Raw genomic sequence first — 18412 nt, 5'->3', positions numbered from 1 at the left:
TCATTATTCATTCCACAAATATTGATTATTCTGGGCCAGGCACTGTTATAGGTGCATGGGGTTCAGTATATACTATTCTTTTAATAAAAACTAAAATAAAATATAAACATCGAGGATAACAGAGGAGTAGGCTTTGAAGGATTGTTCGTGTGTTAATTTCACTTCTTTTCCTTCAATGTGTTTAAAGTCTATTTTCAAAGTCAACAATAAAAAAGTCACCATAAAGAAAATCTAGGGTGGCTTTTCCTGGAAGCGGCCTGAGGTGTTCTCTGAAAATGGTTTGCTATTCACTTGACCCAGAAACCCTACGAAATCACGCAAATCAAGAGGTTCCAATCTTCGTGGTCACTTGAAGAACACACGTGAAACTGCTCAGGCCATCAAGGGTATGCAGATCCGAAAAGCCACCAAGCATCTGAAAGATGGCACTTTGCAGCAGTAATGTGTACCATTCCGTTGCTCCAGTGGGGAAGTCGGAGGTGTGCCCAGGACAAACAGTGGGGCTGGACGCAGGGTCGGTGACACAAAGAGAATGCTGAAATTGCACATGCTTAAAAATGCAGAGAATAGTGATGAATTAAGGGTTTAGATGGAGACTCTCTGGTCATTGAGCACATCCAGGAGAACAACGTCCCTAAGGGGAGGTGCAGAACGTACAGAGCTCATGGTCAGATTAAGCCATACGTGAGCTCCCTCTGGATGTTGGGATGATCCTTCCTGCAAAAAAGACCAGATTGTTCCTAAGCCAGAAGAGGAGGTTGCACAGAAGAAAAAGAGATCCCAGAAGAAACTGAAGAAACAAAAATTGATGGCCAGGGAGTAAATTCTGCATAAAATAAATGCAAATAAAAGTTTTTAAAAAAATCTAAGATGAGGGTGGTGAGGAAGGATTTTTATACTATCTGCCTTAAAACACTTTTTTATGTTAAAGATTATATCAATGTATTATTTGTAGAATAACATTACATTAAAATTTAGGAAAGACGCATTAGGAAGTGAAAAGTTTTGGAGAGCTGACCCATGCTGCTGCTGTCTCTTTTTTAAATTGTGAAACCTATCATACATGAAAAGAAACATATAAGTGACACAGTTTAAAACTAAGAATAATGTGAAACCCACAACCCACCTAAGAAACAGAATAGGAACAATATCCCAGGAGTCCGCTCTGTACTTCTTGATCGCGTGTCTCCCCAGAAAGGGAACCACCATCTTAACTTCTCTGATAATTCTCTAGACTTTCAGAATAGTTTTACCACCTTTGCATCCCTTAGTTTTGCCTGTTTTTGAACTATATAAAAGCAGAATCATTCTGTAGGCGTTATTCTGTGACTTGTTTTTTTCTTCTAGAATTCTTTTTGAGATTTACCCATGTGGATGCATACATCTAAGAATTCACTATCTAAACGAATTCACTTTTTTATTAACTTGCCCAGAGTAAACTGGCAAACGTTAAGGATATATCTAAGTCTTCACCTGACATATCTGTGTAACTACCACTCACCTCAAGATATAGAACATTTCCAGGCGGCACCTGGCGGGCTCGGTCTGTAAAGCGTGCAACTCTTGATCTCAGGGTTGTAAGCTTGAGCCCCATGAGATTACTTTAAAATCTTAAAAAAAAAAAAAAAAAAAAAGATATCGAACCTTTACAGAGCGGTAGAAAGCTCACTTGTTCTCCTTCCCAATTACTACCCCTCAGAAGTACCCACTATTCATACCTCGAGCAACACAGATGACTTCTGAGTTGATTCATTTCTCAGGCTGGGTAGTATTCTAGCATAGGCATACTTTGTAAGTTTGGCTATCAAATAGTTGCTGACGGGCTCTGGGCCAGGGGAACTAAGCAAGGCTGTCCCATCATTTCATTAACCGCAAATTATATCATCCCACAGTTTACACGACGGAATTTTTTGAACCCCACTTAGAGCATTGTAACAGGGCTTATTCATACTAATTTATTAATCCTTCCTATTTTAGATCGACTTTTTGTGGGTTGTTTTGTTTTGCTTGGGCTATTACATAAGCAGTGCTTTTAAGAATATTCTTGCATGGCTACTGATACACAAGTACACATTTTTCTCCGGAATCTAGACTGTAGGAATGTAAACTCTAGGAGCGAGTGTATATGCGTGTTCAACTTTACCAGATAATGCCAGATTCTTTCCCAAAGTTGTTGTACCAATTTACACTCCCACCAGCACTTTATAGGAACCCCTTCTGTTCATCCTCCCAACTCCTGATCTTCAATTTTAAGCATTCTGGTGGTTTCTCATTGTAGTTTTAAATTTGCACTTCCCTGCCGAAATGTGTGTTTCTATATATTTATGGCCCTTCCTCTTTTTTTTTTTTTAAAGATTTTATTTATTTATTCGACAGAGAGAGAGACAGCCAGCGAGAGAGGGAACACAAGCAGGGGGAGTGGGAGAGGAAGAAGCAGGCTCCTAGCGGAGGAGCCTGATGTGGGGCTCGATCCCAGAACGCCGGGATCACGCCCTGAGCCGAAGGCAGACGCTTAACCGCTGTGCCACCCAGGCGCCCCTATGGCCCTTCTTCTATGAAATACACTATTTATTTAATTCCTTTCCTCTTCCCCTCCACCTGAAATTATTTCTAGCCATCCAATTTGGGGTCAGAAAAGGCTGAGAAGCTCTTTATTTTTTTTCCTTCACATTAGCCAATCGATGGCCAATTTTTTAAAAAGATTTTATTTATTTATTTGAGAGACAGTGAGAGCTAGAGAGAGAGGGGGCATACACACAGAGGGAGAGGGAGAGAGAGAAGCAGACTCCCCCCTGGGCAGGGAGACCGATTCGGAGCTCGATCCCAAGACCCTGGGATCATAACCCGAGCCGAAGACAGATGCTCAACCGACTGAGCCACCCAGGTGCCCCATGAGTAGCTCTTTAAATTTCAAGATTATAAACTCTTCAGTGATTAAAACCAGTGAAGCCTGGGTGTACTGATAGGTGCAGACCATGGCATCCAGATCCAAAACAGATTCCCAAGTCACTGAAGGACTAGAATCCTTAGTCAGGAGAGGGGACAAGTGTAAAAGGCAGACTTCTAAGGTGGTGCCCCTAGATCCCTGGCCCCTGATATACACACACTTTCTCCCAAACACCAATCAAATACTAATCTAGGCACTGATGTTGAAGGGATTTTGCAGATATAATTAAGGTCCCAAATTAGTTGACCTTAAAAGAGATCATTTAGGCAGGTCTAATTTAATCACAAGAAGATTAGAAGTCAGAGAGACACCCTCTGGCTGCCCTGGAAGAAAGTGAACACCCATGTTGTAAGCTGTCTATGGGGGCCACATACCAAGGCCTACAAGCAGCCTCTAGGGGCTAAGAGTGGTCGCCAGCTGACCAGAAGGAAAACCAGGACCTGTCCTGCAACAGCAAGAAAGTGGATTCTGCTGACTGGGAACCCAGATGAGAATTGCTGACCTGGCCAACATCCTGTTTGTAGCCTGGAGAAACCCCGAGCAGAGAATCCAGCCATACCACATCAATTTCTGACCTACCAAAACCGTGAGGTGATGAATTTGTGCTGCTTTAAGCCACTAAATTTGTTTTTGTTTTGTTTAAAGATTTTGTTTATTTATTTGTCAGAGAGAGAGATCGCACAAGCAGGGGGAGCGGCAGGGAGAGGCAGAGGGAGAAGCAGGCTCCCCGCTGAACAAGGAGCCCGATGTGGGACTTGATCCTAGGACCCTGGGATCATGACCTGAGCCTAAGGCAGTCACTTAACTGACTGCGCCACCCAGGCGTCCCTAAGCCACTAAATATGTGATAATTTGTTAAGCGGCAACAGAAGAGGAACACACCAAGGAAGTATGAAACTTCACCTGCTGAATTACAATTCAGGAGTAGACCTCTGTCTATAGCTGCAGGTGTGCAATGCATAGGTCTAAGGGCATCGTTTACATTGTTGTCCATGTAAATGGTGCCCTCTGAACTTGATCAGTGCACACTCAGCACAACTGTACATAGCAATCCTACAGGAGACCCCACTCTTGTCCTGTTCCAGCATCTTGGCTACCTCCCTTAACCATAGTAGAAATGAGAGCACTGGTTTAGATCTACTCCAAAATCCCTACTGGTTCAACATTTGGAGTGTTTAGTATATTTTGTGACTACTCTACCACACAGTGACCCTTCAGTCTCCCTGCAGTTTCTTACCTTCTTAATTTTAACCTCTTGCTTCACTTAAGTTTTCCCATTGTCTTTGCTTCTTAAGAAGCTGTCACCATGTCAATGAATAAGGCTTTGAGGTTGGAAGCCAGTAGCTCCCTGGAGAGAAAACTAAGAGGAACCTTCTCCCCTTTGGATTATGAATTCACTCAGGACATTTAGCTTTAGAGAATTCAGAAGGCTTAAGATCAGTGGTTAAAAAAGTTTTTTGGGGGGGCGCCTGGGTGGCACAGTCGTTAAGCATCTGCCTTCGGCTCAGGGCATGATCCCGGCGTTCTGGGATCGAGCCCCACGTCAGGATCTTCTGCTGGAAGCCTGCTTCTTCCTCTCCTGCTCCCCCTGCTTGTGTTCCCTCTCTGGCTGGCTGTCTCTCTGTCAAATAAATAAATAAAATCTAAAAAAAAAAAAGTTTTTTTTGATCCTGTCAGTCTGTGGAAAAGACCAGCCGGCCAGTGGTAGTCACTTTGAGGAAGTGCTGACTCACCTGTGTTTCCTAGGGAGGCAGCTTAGCAATGAAGAAAATGTGACAAAAACCAAGTCTTTCAGGTGAGCCTTGAAGAATTAGCTGGGAAAATGAGCCTGTCTCACCAAGAGACCGGAAGTGCTCTTAAAATGACCTAAGGCAAAAATAAGCCACTGAAAACTAGGTCAGTCAGTCATGCCGGTGCAAGGCGAGCAAAATTGAAACTTGAAAACAGGCCCCCACACACTGCTCAGTGCGCACTCTCCTCTCCACTTCTGCTCAGTCACTCCCACCGAGGTCTTACCAGTCTCAGCAGCTGTCGTTGCTCCAGAAGGGGTCAGTATTAAAGACCTAAGAGGATAGTATTGAAATCCTGGACTCTCCACACAACATCTTTAAACTCTGTGTTCCTATTTCTTTGTATTTCAAGGTTTTCTAAGAATCAGATGAGATCATGTGTGTGAAATACTCTTGCACAGTGCCAGGTATATGTATTTAACCGAGAGTAGCTTTTACTAGAAAGGCACCCCTGAAACATGACTGACAGATGGCAGGGCTGGTATTTTGGGACAAGAGAACCCTTGTGTGGTACAGATCAGTGGCTACCAAATCCAGTCCAAGGGCAGGTGATAAGTTTTCACCAATCAACTATAAAAAGAAGAAAAATAAAGGGGTGATTAGGTGGCTCAGTCGGTTAAGCGTCTGACTTTGGCTCAGGTTGTGATCTTGGGGTCCTGGGATCAGCCCCGTGTGGAGCCCCGCATGGGGCTTTGCACTCAGTGGGAAGTCTGCTTCTCCCTCTCCCTCTGTCCCTCCCCCCGCTTATGAGTGCTCTCTCTCAAATAAGTAAAATCTTTAAGAAAAAAAGAAAGAAAAATATGGACAAAATAGTGAATTTTCCATAAAAATTTTTCGTAAATTTATTTAAATTGATGGGCTATTATTTTCCTTTATTCTCATGTCTTTTTCATTTTTTTGGTGTCAAAATGTCTTATGAAATAAGGGTGATAATACATTATGCCTCTTATACTATTCTTAGTGGGCCAAATAAAGTTGTCAACTGTGTATCAGTCCCCCCAACCTTTTTATTTTTTATTTTATTTTATTTTTTTTTAAAGATTTTATTTATTTATTCGACAGAGATAGAGACAGCCAGCGAGAGAGGGAACACAAGCAGGAGGAGTGGGAGAGGAAGAAGTAGGCTCATAGCGGAAGAGCCTGATGTGGGGCTCGATCCCAGATCGCCGGGATCACGCCCTGAGCCGAAGGCAGACGCTTAACCGTGGTGCCACCCAGGCGCCCCATCCCCCCAACCTTTTTAAAAACTTTTTTTACCAGTATGTAAAACACAAGACTGGGAACCAGTGCTTGAGTGTGAGGCTGTTAGAAGGGGCGAAGGCCTCAGAAGACCAGTCAGGAGAGGAAGTGCATCAGGAGAAAAAGGTAATTAATAACTCCAGAAAACCAATGCTCGTATGGGAAAGGAAACACAATCAGGCTACAGTAGTCCCCCCCTTATCTGTGGGGAGATATGTCCCACGACCCACAGTGGATTCCTGAAACCGTGGGTAGCACCGAACCCTAGACGTATTGTTTTTTCCTACACATACATATTTATGACAAAGTTTGATTTATAAATCAGACAGTGGGGGTGCCTGGGTGGCTCAGTCAGTTAAGCGTCTGCCTTTGGCTCAGGTCATGATTCCACATCGGGTTCCCTGCTCAGTGGGGAGTCTGCTTCTCCCTCTCTCTCTGCCCCTCCCCCCGTCATGCTCTAATAAACAAAATTTTTAAAAATAAAAACTTAAATCACAGTAAGAGATTAACAGTAATAGAACAATTATAACCTACTGTAACAAGTTGTGAATGCGATCACTCTCAAAATATGACTGAACTGTACCTATCCTTCTTGGGATGATGTGAGGGTAACACGCCTACCTGGTGAGGTGAAGTGAGGTGAGGGAGTTGGCACTGTGACCTGACCATGTTAGACCTTGGGTGACCGCAGGTAACGGAAGCTGTAGAAGCCGAAGATACGGGGAGACTGCTACAGGCCCGTACCCCACACAGTGCGGAGTTCCTGCACGCTCATTGTATTGGTCAGCGTCCCAGAAAGCAGACGGCATCCTTGAGATAACGCAGTAACCCGGGGCCAGCAGTAACAGATGCTATCAGCCCTATCAGGCCCAAAAGAACAAGGGGAGGGAGAGGTTAGTGGAAACTGAAAGGAGTCACATGCAGTTGGCCAACTTGAGGTTGCAGGGACTTTTGGTGGAGGAACACAATTGACCTGAAGAGGACCTGAAGGGAGGCAGCCCAGGGAATAAATACCCTGACCTCCCAACCTTCCTTCCCTTCCTCCTGCCTTCCCGTCCCCCGCTACAGATCCCCACTGGCAATACCCAACAGAATCTAGAGGCCGGGGAAGTCTGTTGATGTAGTTTACAGTTTCTTGGGCAGCAAAGTAGGGCACAGGCAGCAGCTCTGGAGGGGCACACGGAAGGCAACCGGCGTGCCCATAATGATATACTAATTAATGACAACCCAATTTTACCGAAGCATATCAGGAGGAGGTGTGAGAGTAGAGGGACTTACAGTGCACGACAGCTGCATCTGAACCATGGCAGAAAGTAGGTAAGAGTTGACAACTCCAAAAATAACAGTATATATGTATGTATTATTTAGAAATATGGAGATAAAACAGAAGACACAGCAACAACTAAATGAGTAATACCTTTGGGGACTAAGGGAGTTTGGACATTATAAGCCTTACAATATGATTTTTTTAAAATGATATATTTAATAAAAACAAATTGAGAAAGTTGCTAGAGGGGTACCTGGATGGCTCAGTCAAGCGTCTGACTCATGATTTCAGCTCAGGTCTTGATTTCAGGGTCACGAGTTCCAAGCTCCACACTGGGCACCACACCTAGCATGGAGCCAGCTTAAAAAAAAAAAAAAGTTGGTAGAAAGCTACACGGAAAACTAACAGTGGTTACATCTGTGGAGCTAGAATAAAGGTAGAGAAAGAACATTAACTGTTCATTAAACTTGCTCTTGCATTCTTTTACTGAACAATTTTTTTAAAAGAATTTAAGTAATCTCTACACCCAACATGCGGCTTGAACCTACAATCCCAAGATCAAGAATTGCATGCTCCACTGACTGAGCCAGCCAAGTGCCCCTGAGCCAGCCAAGTGCCCCAACATCTCCTATTTCTATGATATAGTTTTTATACCTTAAAAAAAAAAACCTAACCAGAGGATATTCTATGCAAAAAAACCCCACCACAACCTAATCAACTGAATATAGTTGCTAAAGGGGATTTATTTGTCTTATCCTTCGGGTGGGTTGGAGCAGAAAAACTGAAAGCTACTGATTTGTATCAAATGAAATCCAGGATGAATCAATGACTTGACCACACACACAGCTTTACAGAAACTCAGGACCGAGGACTTCAAGGGCAGGAGTCCCTTCTAACCTCTCCTTCCAATCCCATAGGGAATAAATACATACAATGGAAAGATAAGGCTCCTCATCTTCGAATATTTATACATCCCTACACTAATGTGAAGAAGGCCAGGGAGGAAAGACCACATGGAGACCCAGAGCAGCAACGAACCACCCAGTCCTGTGTTAAAAACCACTAAATTTTGGAGTGTCTTGGTATGCAACAACAATGGATACAATCTACTCTTTAAAAAAAGAAAAAGATTGTTTCACAACTATCCAGATGTTATCACACTATAATTCTGCTTTCTGATGTGGCAAAGAATGTTCGTTTCAAACATTTTTTTTTTAAGATTTTATTTTTTATTTGAGAGAGAGGGAGCACAGGCAGAGGGAGAAGCAGATGATGTGGGGTTCGATCCCAGGACCCTGGGACCACGACCCAAGCCGAAGGCAGACGCCCAACCAACTGAGGCACCCAGGCGCCCCTAAATATTTAAATTATAAAGGAAAAAAGAACCACAAACTAAACTGAATATTTAATATACTTTGTAAGAACAGAAGGAATGCAACAAGAATTAGAATTTTGTAATATACATTAGATATTTCTGTAAAAGGTATTCCATTTTTCAAAGGCGCTTCCCCGATTTCCCTCTTTTCTATTTTCCTCAGAGCAATACACAGTAATTACTACTCTCATAAGTAGGCTGCTCCGTTGTATTGGACAGTAATTATATCTTTATGTTTCAAGTCCTCATCATCTCCCAAACCCCCTTTCCTTTCACCGCATTCTCACTGCACTGTTTCACAGTAACATTGTACTCTGCTCAAATTCAAAAAGCCTGAACAAAAGCTAGAGGCCCAACGATTTTTGAGTACTGAGTTAGTAGCTGTGTCTACTGGCATAAACCTTCTATTTATTCATAACTGTGGTAACAGAAATGGAAGCTACTTTAATGAAATAGGAACTCAGGAATGAGATCATTAAATATAACTAAACACATTTTAAATATAAATAGCATGTATTTCCTGATTAGTATCAGGTAAGTATCTAAGCTATCTATCCCAATAAATTCTGGTCTCAGAGAAAAAGGTCAGAGACAATTACACGCAAGGTGCTTCATATTATCAGGTCCATTTTTAAAACAATGAGATCCTTTGGAACAATCACTTTAGTCTTTCTTTTTATCAGAGATTTCCGTTGGTCCTTTTGTTGGTAATCCATTTATGTCTGCGCCCTAAAATTTAAAAAAACCATTTTAGATATTATTACAACCCATTATAAGAAATCTCTTCAAAAACCAACAACAAATTTCAGAATGAAAAAACTCTGCTTCTAGAAATGTGCAGGGCGGCTAAGTTAGTACACAACACAGGTGAAGTTGAACTTACCAAGAACCAACGCGAAAAACAGAGTTGTCCAAACATTCATTTTAAAAATCACCTCCTTTTGTTTTTTTAAAAATCTCTATGATCCTTCCAACTAAATCTCTTACCAAAGTTATCAATCAGTGAAACTGACATATTTTAGTATCATCTCCCCTCGTCCATTAGCTATTTACTATTACTCTTACCAGCCAAGAAATAAATATTGGTTATTATCTTGGCTATAAGATAAGGAACAAACACACCAATCAGAAGTCTAGTTTAAAACCTTAGCTTAAACCAAATGTTAACTACTTAAAAAAATCCCAAACCCCTCATTTTATTTGTTTATTTTTGAAAAGATTTTATTTATTTATTTGAGAGAGCGAGCAAGTGTGTGCTCCAGAGAGTACAAGCCATGGGACGGGGAGAGGGAGAGGCAGACTCCCTGCTGAGCAGGGAGCCTAAGGCAGGACTCAATCCCAGGACCCTGGACCTGAGCCAAAGGCAGATGCTTAACCCTCTGAGCCACCTAGGCACCCCCAAACCCTTTATTTTAAAAAAAAGAAATTAAGCCTAAGCGCCTGGGCAGTTCAATTGACCGAACATCTAATTCTTGATTTAGGCTCAGGGTCGTGAGAAAGAGCCCCACAAAAGGCTCGATGCCGAGCATGGAGCCTGCTTGGGATTCTTTCTCCCTCTGCCCCGACCACATCCCCCAGTTCATACTCTCTCTAAATAAATAAATAAAATCTTAAGAAAAAAAAAAAGTAAAGAAAAAAGAAATTGAGATACATTAATGAAGCTTCTGGTTCCCAGAACTTGCCTTTCCAAAGGCAAGTATTTTCCCCCGACTGGACCCCCCTCCTCACCTGCCCTTCTTCAAGGTATTTTAATGTTCTTACCTTGCAGTCTATGCCTTTGTTTTTATCGTGAGATTCTCGAAGAGCTTTCCTAGGCCACATCCGACTAACAAAGGGGGAAATCAGAGGGTATATGTACGGCTCCAGGAACTTTTTGTAGACCCAGAGCAGAATCGGGATGACGACGCAAGGAACGCACACCATCCTCCCAGGCTGGAGCTCCTGGACTGCTGACAGGTGCAAAAGACAGATCAGTGCATCGGCGCCGGACGACTGAAGGCGCTGACCTAGATGAAGATAACTTGAAAGGACTGTTTCTACACTAAAGGAAAAGCCAAAATCACGTATTAGCTAAAAGCACGAGTCTACTAAATAAAAACGCTGCTCTCTGTAAAGGAGTGAGAGGTGCCAGACATGACAATAACAGTGAGGTGCCTGCCTCCCAACCTCTCCGATCGCTGCTTCCCACCCATAAACGTGAGGGTAAAGGAAGGACACTACCTTTTGCTGGGTACTAGGCAGTCCGGCCCCTGGCCTTTATCAGCGCCTGTAATTCTCAAGAACTCCAGCCTCGTAGTCTCCAGAGACTGACGGTATTAATTAGCTGAACCTCCAAGGCTAAGGGCAAATCCTCTAATAAGGAGTTCACTAAGGTGTCAGTGTGGAAGACCTGTACACTGCAAACCACCTGGACCTTCCCAGGCAAAAACTCTCCTTTGATATATTTGCTTTCTTCTTTTTAGTAGCAATTAAGGTAAAATTGAGTAATAAAAATATTTTATTTGGTATTATTATTGTTGTGAGTACATTGGCCATTTCAAAAAATTAACACCCATAAGGGAGCCTGGGGGGCTCACAGTTAAGGGTCTGACTCTGGGTTTCAGCTCAAGTCCTGAGATCAAGCTCCAGAGTTGGGAATCAGCACTCAGTGGGGAGTCTGCTTGAGATTTTCTTCCTTTGTCCCTTTCCCCATGCACGTGTGGGTGCTCTCTCTCAAACAAATAAATCTTTAAAAAAAAAGTTAACACCTCTAATTTCCTTAATGATTAGAAATTATCTTGGAATTTCTCCAAATCAGCAATTTCTTGAAAAAGAATCGATACTACTTCCATCATACACTATTGAACCAAAGACCTCTTAAATTTATAGGAATTTTTAATTCCTTAGAGAAGGCCTGAAAAACTAAGAAGCTTCAGAACAGTGCATAAAGCTAATCATTCAGGACATTAAAATTTATTTTCAAAATGTTATAAATTTAGTAGTACTTGCTGGCAAGGGAGTCAGCACCATGACGACACCGAGGCAATTTAAAATTATTCACAATACAAGTCAGCAGTGGTATAGATAACCCAATCTAAATGTCACTTTGAGATGAATTATAAGAGTTATAAACAAGTAAACATATAAATGTACATCAAGGAATGATCAGCTATTTTATAAAGGAGTCATAGCTGGATTTTTAAAATTTCAAAATTTTAAACAGCATATTTTCTGATTAAAATAAGTCAAAATGAGCAGTGAGTCTTTTTCAGCGTTTTTCAAGGAATCATTATTTTTGGCCATAGACATTTAGAACTTGATCTGGAGAGACTTAAGAGGTCATCTGGTTTAGGTCTGGCACTCTTACAGACAGCAGAGCCTAAGAATCAGAGAAGACTGGCTGGCAGCTGCCCAAATTTGAGACCTGCTTTCACCACCTTCGAGATGGTATTCTTGGGCAAACTATTGAATGAGTCTGTGCCTTGATGCCCTCCTGTGGAAAATGAAAACAACAGCCTATCTCCCAGGGATGTGAATGTGGATTAGGTATGTCAATAAGGAAGAGCCCAGAGCAAGCTCAGAATAGCGTGTGCATGTATTAAGTGCTATGTAAGTGTTGTTACCACACACACACACAGATTCAAAAGTTGCGACCTGTCCAAACTTCACAAAGAGCTATATAGTAACTAGAGTTGGCTAATACCAGAATTCCCAATTCTGGTTTCCTAGCTCAATGCTCTTGCCTTTTCCCGAACAAAAATACAATGATTAAGTTATTCCCCTCCTACCAAGCCTTCAAAACCCAACTTAAACCCTTCGAAACAACTGATAGTGTTCCCAGGACTAGGTTAAGTTAATGACTGGCAGTCCATCACAGATCCATTTTTACCTACTTCTAATTACTGTGTTTTAAATAAATTCTCAAGAACAAGTGCTACCAACTACTTATGTCAAAATCATGGTTTTTATAAAAATTGTTAGCTCTCTTCTTAATCAAACTACTGTATTTTATCTCTTCTTTAATCCTTAGATGACTCTTTGGGGTGAGATTTTACTTCATACATTTGGAAAATATGGCTTATAAAGGTCTAGAAGGTGGCTATGATAAACCGATAAAATATTTTTACTCTCACCAACCCAATTTTCAGATAGTACAACAAAGCGAGCAAAATGTCGGAGGAGGGATTTTCTTTCATTCGGCTTCGTCCGAGACAACAATGGAATGCAAAGGAAAAGAAAGGCTGAGGCTCTATTAGAAATCGGGCAGGTACCGTGGGGGAACGCCACCTCCCGTCAAGTAACCCAGTTAAGCACATCATTTTACGGAGCAGGCTGCGTCCAAGACAACGACTGAAAAGACAGAAGACAATAAGAGCGAACGGTGGTGAAGATGATAGGAGAGCGAAGTGAAGCCGACAATACAGGCCAAGGAAGAGAAGAAACGCGCAGAAAAACAGGGAGAGGCGGGACGCAGGCCAGCAGGTGAGTGGCCGTGGACCGAGGAGGCAGGGGCCCGCGTCTGGAGGGCGAAGCAGGGTATACCGGGAAAGCGCTGCCGGGCCGTGGGGGCCCAGAGCAGGCCAACTGCGAGCGCGCGGCGCTCCCTCAGCACCGCCGGGCTAGAGCCTGCGAAGCCACCGGCCAGGGCTACCGCCCACCTCCGCCCGATCCTCAGCCGCCAGCCCGGGCCCACCCGGCCCCACTCACCGCGACCACCGGGTCCGAGTGGAAATGTCCGCACTTCCGGAGGGAGGGACGTGCTGCCGCGGAGCCAATGGGCACCGCAAAAGGGGGCGACAAAGGCACGCCTGCGTCATCCGGGGAGGCGCGCAGGACGTAACAGGGACGCCCAAGCGGAGGCGCGCTCCGGCTTCCGGCGCAGCGCTAAGAGCTCAAACCCTGCGGAAGGCGAGGAAGAGCAAGCATTTCGTGTCCCGGAAGCTCGGGCAAAATCCAGCACATGAAAAGATTAACGCCAGTGCCGGTGGTTCACCATTGGGAACGTTACTCCGCTTGCATGTGAGGGTTAGGCTGTTAGCCAGCGCAGTTGTGCCTCTACTGTTCACTTCGCTAGTCGAAAAGGGTCGGAAATTCAAGGGCAGGGAATGAGTTTTAAGCGTTTATTTACAAGAAACGGCTATACCCCTTTACCCCGCCTAGACAGCAGTTAGGCCAACTGGAGAAATTGGAACCCTCACAGTCGGTAGGACAGTTTGGGCTCTTGGTTATAGACCCAAGAGAAATGAGAACATGTTATGCAAAGTTAAAGCCAGTGACAAAGGGCCATTTGCATGACGTCAGAGTACGCAAATCTACATAGACATCTACATAATTGTTGCTCAGGAACAGATAGGGCCTAATAAGGAGTGATGGCACACTGTCAAGTTTCCTCTCTAGGATAATGAAAATGTCCAAAAATTTGCCTGGCGACGGATGCATAACTGAATATAATAAAAGCTATTTAATTGTAATTGGGTTAATCGTACAATGTGTCCAATTTCAATAAAGTGGTTGGAAAAAAACTCAGAAATATGCCCATGCTCAAATTCCATTATGCAAAGCACCAAGAAATTCAAAACAGCATGTTTATGAACCAAAATTAATGGCATAGGACAAACAATAATCTGTTTCTAATTCTAATCAGAAGAAAATGCATTTGATCCACTTTGTGAGGATACTCGAAATGTGTTTAATAAAAGACACCAACATTCTCTTTTTATTTGCATTTATTCTGTGCAGAATTTACTCCCGGGCCATAAGTTTTTGTTTCTTCAGTTTCTTCTGGGATATCTGGGAAAGAAAAATAAAGGTCGGTTACAAATTTCCTGGAGAAACTCGCACTACATCGTAAAGGAGTAGGTAGTAGCTCAAGAAAAACAGAAAGCATCAGAGTAAAGGGAGTCCTTTGGCATAGAGAAATGGCATGGGGGGGGGGACAGTCCTAAGGAAATCAGAGTAAGCAGGGAGTTTGTGCTGAAGACTGGAGGCAGGGAGACCATATGTAAGTGGCAATAAAAATGGAAGATAATAGGGGCATCTGGGTGGCTCAATCAGTTAAGTGTCAAGCGTTCCACTCTTGGTTTTGGCTCATGATCTCAGGATCATGAGATCCAGCCTGGAGTGGGGCTCTGTGCTTGAGATTCTCTCCCTCTGCCCCTTCCCCCTTCTCTCACTCTAAAATAAATAAAATCTTAAAAAAAGAATGGAAGACAATGTACTTAAGCAACAAAATCAATAGAAGTTAAATTCATTAGGCATGAAGGGAGTCTAGAATCACTCCCAGGTTCCCAACTTAAAGAACCGAATGGGATCATTTACTAAAAACAAACTTATTAGTTTGGAGAGGTGGGGGGAAGAGGGGAAGGGCCCATTTTTGGCACATGTTGCATTTAAAGCGGCTATGGATATGTAGGGGGGGCCATCAGCAGATAACTATATAGTTCTGATACAACAAAATACAAAAAAAGCCAGTATCATAAATAAAACCAACCAACGACTAAGTAGTTTACCTTTTTCTTCTGTGCAACCTCCTCTTCTGGTTTCGGAACAATCTGCTCTTTCTCAGTAAGGATCATCTCGATGTGGCAGGGAGAGCTCATGTACGGGTTAATCCGACCATGAGCCCTATACGTTCTACGCCGCATCTTGGGGGCTTTGTTCACCTGGATGTGCTCAATGACCAGAGAATCGACATCTAAACCCTGGGAAGAGGGAGAACAAAATCAAATCAACATCTTTATCTCAACACCACAAACCCAATCACTGGATCAAGTCCTCACCTTTATAAGGCAATTCTTGAAAGACTTTACATAGCGTATCTGTTCAATTGTTTGCTTTTACCTTTATTCTAAGCATCTTTCCTTAAGTCTAAATAACTATCAAAACTCAGTGCTATATGTAGTTTGTAAGTGGCCTCCCTAAAAGTCATTAAGGGGTATGGATCCGGTAGTGTCAATTTCTAAGCCTTGATGAAAAAAAGGATTTTGGCAGTGAGGTTTAGCAGCTCTAAGGGCTATAGCCAGACCTACATTAACTCCAGGTCCGGCCTAGATCTCTAAATACAAAGAGTAATGGATAATGCACAAGAAAGACAGACCCTGCTCTGTTAACTATATTCATTGTTTTAAAATCAGAATTAACCTGTCTCTCCATTATGAACACAGGCAACAAGCCACATTAACCGTTACTAAGGCAATCATTTTGGGAACCTCTTTTTGTTCCTGTGTAATACCAAGATTTCTACTGCTCGCATTTACAAATATTTTGTGAAGTTTACAAGTCATACTACCAAAAATGTCTATGATACCAGATAGTTATAAACCCTTGAGTAAAATACACGAGAGAAAATGTTTCTTTTGCTTGCACTGGGGCTAAAGAGGAAAACAGTGAGACTTGAAGACCATGCTTTTGAAGATCTTCACAGACAAAATTTTGGTCTCCCAGAAATTGGAGGCAGAGATTTAAAAAAAAATGGGAAATTTAGCTACTGAGAAACTAAGATAAATACATCTGGACGACAGCAACAGTAATTGAACAACCATCCAAGCTGTATACAAAAAAAGATGTTAATAGTTTGGGTACCTTAAGTTCAGCATTACTCTCTGCATTTTTAAGCATGTGCAGTAAAAATTCAGCACTCTTCTTGGGCCACCGACCCTGTGTCCAGCCCCACTGTTTGGCCTGAAAGAAATCCAAGAGTAGATTAGTCATCTCCCCCGATTCAAATCAGTGTTACAACCAAGATGAGTTTTATTTTATCAAGGTTGCTCAGAACACAGTTTTTTTTTCATGGTTAATCCAAAGGTGTCCTAAGTTAGTCATCACAGCAACCAGAAAGAACCTGACAGATCCTAACCATTCTTACCCCACCCAATCATTTTGTTACAATGTCATTTCAGATAGCAACTAGGAGCTCTCACCTGGGCACACCGACCAACTCCACCATTGTAGCGACGGAACGGCACACACTGCTTCTGCAAAGTGACGTCTTTCAGATACTTGGTGGCTTTTCGGATATGCATACCCTTGATGGCCTGAGCGGTTTCACGTGTGTTCTAGGTATAAACAGTAAATACTGAGTTAACCATGTTAAAGGCTAACAATTCTTCCAAGTAAACACTCAATTCTGTTTTCAAAATGTCAACACTGAATTAAAGACTTCCCATTCTTGAAAGCTGAGGTAATGTAGTGAGAAAAAAAAATCTGTGATTAAAAGCCAGGGAGAATTGGCTTTAAGTTAGGAAAAAATAAATCCCAAACCCCTATTAAATGGAATATGATGGTTTTAACCCCATCATCTTGTAATTGTATGTGTCCCATCATCTTGATCTCTACACTAGTTTCTTAAGTAGTTCTCCTTAGTTTTACCCAATTCCGTGAATCTTAAAGAGCTCATTATATGACTGATTACAGAATCAATGTCTCAAAGGTGACCGCTCAGAAATGATTAATTTTCATGGTAAATCCAAAGGTGTCCTAAGAAACGCATCACTGCAGTCACTTTTTCAGAAAGGGGGAAAAAAAAAATTTCACCGGAACACGTGACAACTCTCAGAGCATAAAAGTTGATTCCATACCTTAAAGTGAACACGAAGATTTGAACCTCTTGATTTGCATGCTAAAGAACAAGAAGTTTTGGTTAATTTTGGGTATCTCATTGTTCCCTTTACCCCCCCCCCCCAAATAAGGAATATATTATTCACTTACATTTCGTAGGGTTTTCTGGGTCAAGCGAATAGCGAACCATCTTCAGAGGTCACCTGGAGGGGAACAGAAAGGCATCCTGTCAACACGTATTTACGGTCACCGATGCCGTCTAAGTACGCATTCACTACTACCGACAGCCGCTCAGCAAGTACTTGTTTTCACGGTTAATCCAAAGGTGTCCTAAGAAATGCCATCATCGCGGCCATCCTCTTCTCCAGTGCTACTAGGGCCTGCGGCAGTGCTGACGCACACTAGTGACACGGACCTCAGGCGCCCCCTCGCCTTCTGAAGGCAAACAGATTCAACCCCCCTCCGGATCCCTCAAGAGTAAAGGGACTCGACGGCTCGGTGCGGCAGGACGCTTCTTCTCTAGAGGTGCTGCCGTCCTCCCAGGTACTTCTGGGCTACTACGTTAAGCGCCATTGAACTTGAAACCCTCGTTCAAACGGGTAAAGGCTCAACTCGACTTTAACTTTTATTCCCCCCAAACGTTCTCTCGTTGCAGCCACACACGCGCCGCGTACTCGCCAGCACTCACCGCAAGACACGGGCCCTCGGGAGTCGGAAACGGCACTGACGACAGGCCGCCCGTACCCCTCGCCACCCCCATTCCCGCCCATCGCGGCCTTCTGCTCCGACACGGCCCCCTGCACCGAGGGACATCCCCTTCAGCGAAGAATCAACAGCCGCAGAAGCCTTTCTCCCGGGTGAATGGACATCAGCACCACCGAAGCCAGGATGGCGGCGATGAGCGGAGGATTCGGCAGTCGGGGAGACACGGCAAACAGTCACTCACCTCAGGCCGCTTGGGGGAAGAGGAAGAGCAGGGGCTTCTGGGAGAATTCATGAGAACTCGATCTATCGCGAGATTTCCAGCGGAAAAAAATGTGATTTGAAAGGAGGCGGAGAGCTAGGAGAAAGGGAGTGTGGAATATGTTTTAGAAGGTCTGGAAACGAATTGCCCTTTTAGGGAATGTCTCAAAATTCTCCTTTCTTTGGTATCCAGAAAAAAAGTTTCGGATTTTAACTATCAATCGATCAAAAACAGGGTTGTAGTTCTAGGACAGGATCACGTATGTGATATGTAGACTAGACATTTATTCGCTAAC

The 18412-nt window shown here is 43.1% G+C and overlaps 2 protein-coding genes, 3 non-coding genes and 1 pseudogene across 9 annotated transcripts; 1 reads left to right on the top strand and 5 right to left on the bottom strand.

The window, feature by feature from the left end:
* The first annotated feature begins 298 nt into the window (after nt 1-298).
* Nucleotides 299-823, top strand: LOC123000877 (60S ribosomal protein L17-like; annotated as a pseudogene).
* A 7626-nt stretch (nt 824-8449) lies between these two features.
* Nucleotides 8450-13429, bottom strand: CUNH18orf32 (chromosome unknown C18orf32 homolog). Of its 4 annotated transcripts, none has more exons than XM_044382995.3 (3): nt 13305-13429; nt 10380-10659; nt 8450-9347 (listed from the first exon to the last, which is right to left on the bottom strand). In XM_044382995.3, exons 1-3 carry the CDS (start codon nt 13412-13414, stop codon nt 9282-9284), a joined length of 456 nt encoding a protein of 151 aa, XP_044238930.2. In that variant the 5' UTR covers nt 13415-13429; the 3' UTR covers nt 8450-9281. The 4 variants fall into 4 exon arrangements, with proteins under 4 accessions (XP_044238930.2, XP_026352072.1, XP_026352074.1 ...); XM_026496287.4 differs by having other exon boundaries at nt 10380-10564; nt 13305-13389; XM_026496289.4 differs by having other exon boundaries at nt 10380-10567; nt 13305-13385.
* Nucleotides 13430-14305: 876 nt separating this feature from the next.
* On the bottom strand, nt 14306-18154 carry RPL17 (ribosomal protein L17). Of its 2 annotated transcripts, none has more exons than XM_044382994.3 (7): nt 18100-18154; nt 17304-17356; nt 17174-17214; nt 16517-16651; nt 16179-16277; nt 15107-15298; nt 14306-14387 (listed from the first exon to the last, which is right to left on the bottom strand). In XM_044382994.3, exons 2-7 carry the CDS (start codon nt 17341-17343, stop codon nt 14340-14342), a joined length of 555 nt encoding a protein of 184 aa, XP_044238929.1. In that variant the 5' UTR covers nt 17344-17356; nt 18100-18154; the 3' UTR covers nt 14306-14339. The 2 variants fall into 2 exon arrangements, with proteins under 2 accessions (XP_044238929.1, XP_026352071.1); XM_026496286.4 differs by having other exon boundaries at nt 17842-18120.
* Nucleotides 16360-16426, bottom strand: LOC113253602 (small nucleolar RNA SNORD58). Its single transcript, XR_003315489.1, has one exon. It is a non-coding gene; the product is annotated as a small nucleolar RNA SNORD58 (small nucleolar RNA).
* On the bottom strand, nt 17029-17093 carry LOC113253603 (small nucleolar RNA SNORD58). The gene has a single exon (XR_003315490.1). It is a non-coding gene; the product is annotated as a small nucleolar RNA SNORD58 (small nucleolar RNA).
* On the bottom strand, nt 17440-17505 carry LOC113253604 (small nucleolar RNA SNORD58). Its single transcript, XR_003315491.1, has one exon. It is a non-coding gene; the product is annotated as a small nucleolar RNA SNORD58 (small nucleolar RNA).
* Nucleotides 18155-18412: the final 258 nt, after the last annotated feature.

The sequence above is a fragment of the Ursus arctos genome, unplaced genomic scaffold (assembly GCF_023065955.2).
Source record: "Ursus arctos isolate Adak ecotype North America unplaced genomic scaffold, UrsArc2.0 scaffold_17, whole genome shotgun sequence".
Taxonomy (NCBI): Eukaryota; Metazoa; Chordata; class Mammalia; order Carnivora; family Ursidae; genus Ursus; species Ursus arctos.
The sequence above is the reverse complement of the archived record's forward strand: the minus strand, read 5'-3'. Positions and strand labels throughout refer to the sequence as shown.

Coding starts and splice junctions, on each gene's coding strand:
- RPL17 (XM_044382994.3), bottom strand. CDS start 17,343: ATGGTTCGCTATTCGCTTGACCCAGAAAACCCTACGAAAT. Junction 16,652..17,173: donor ATCTTCGTGTTCACTTTAAG/GTATGGAATCAA, acceptor GTTTATACCTAG/AACACACGTGAAACCGCTCA. Junction 14,388..15,106: donor AGGTTGCACAGAAGAAAAAG/GTAAACTACTTA, acceptor TTTCTTTCCCAG/ATATCCCAGAAGAAACTGAA.
- CUNH18orf32 (XM_044382995.3), bottom strand. CDS start 13,414: ATGACGCAGGCGTGCCTTTGTCGCCCCCTTTTGCGGTGCCCATTGGCT. Junction 10,660..13,304: donor ACTCGGACCCGGTGGTCGCG/GTGAGTGGGGCC, acceptor CTTTTCCTTTAG/TGTAGAAACAGTCCTTTCAA. Junction 9,348..10,379: donor ACAAAGGCATAGACTGCAAG/GTAAGAACATTA, acceptor TTTAAATTTTAG/GGCGCAGACATAAATGGATT.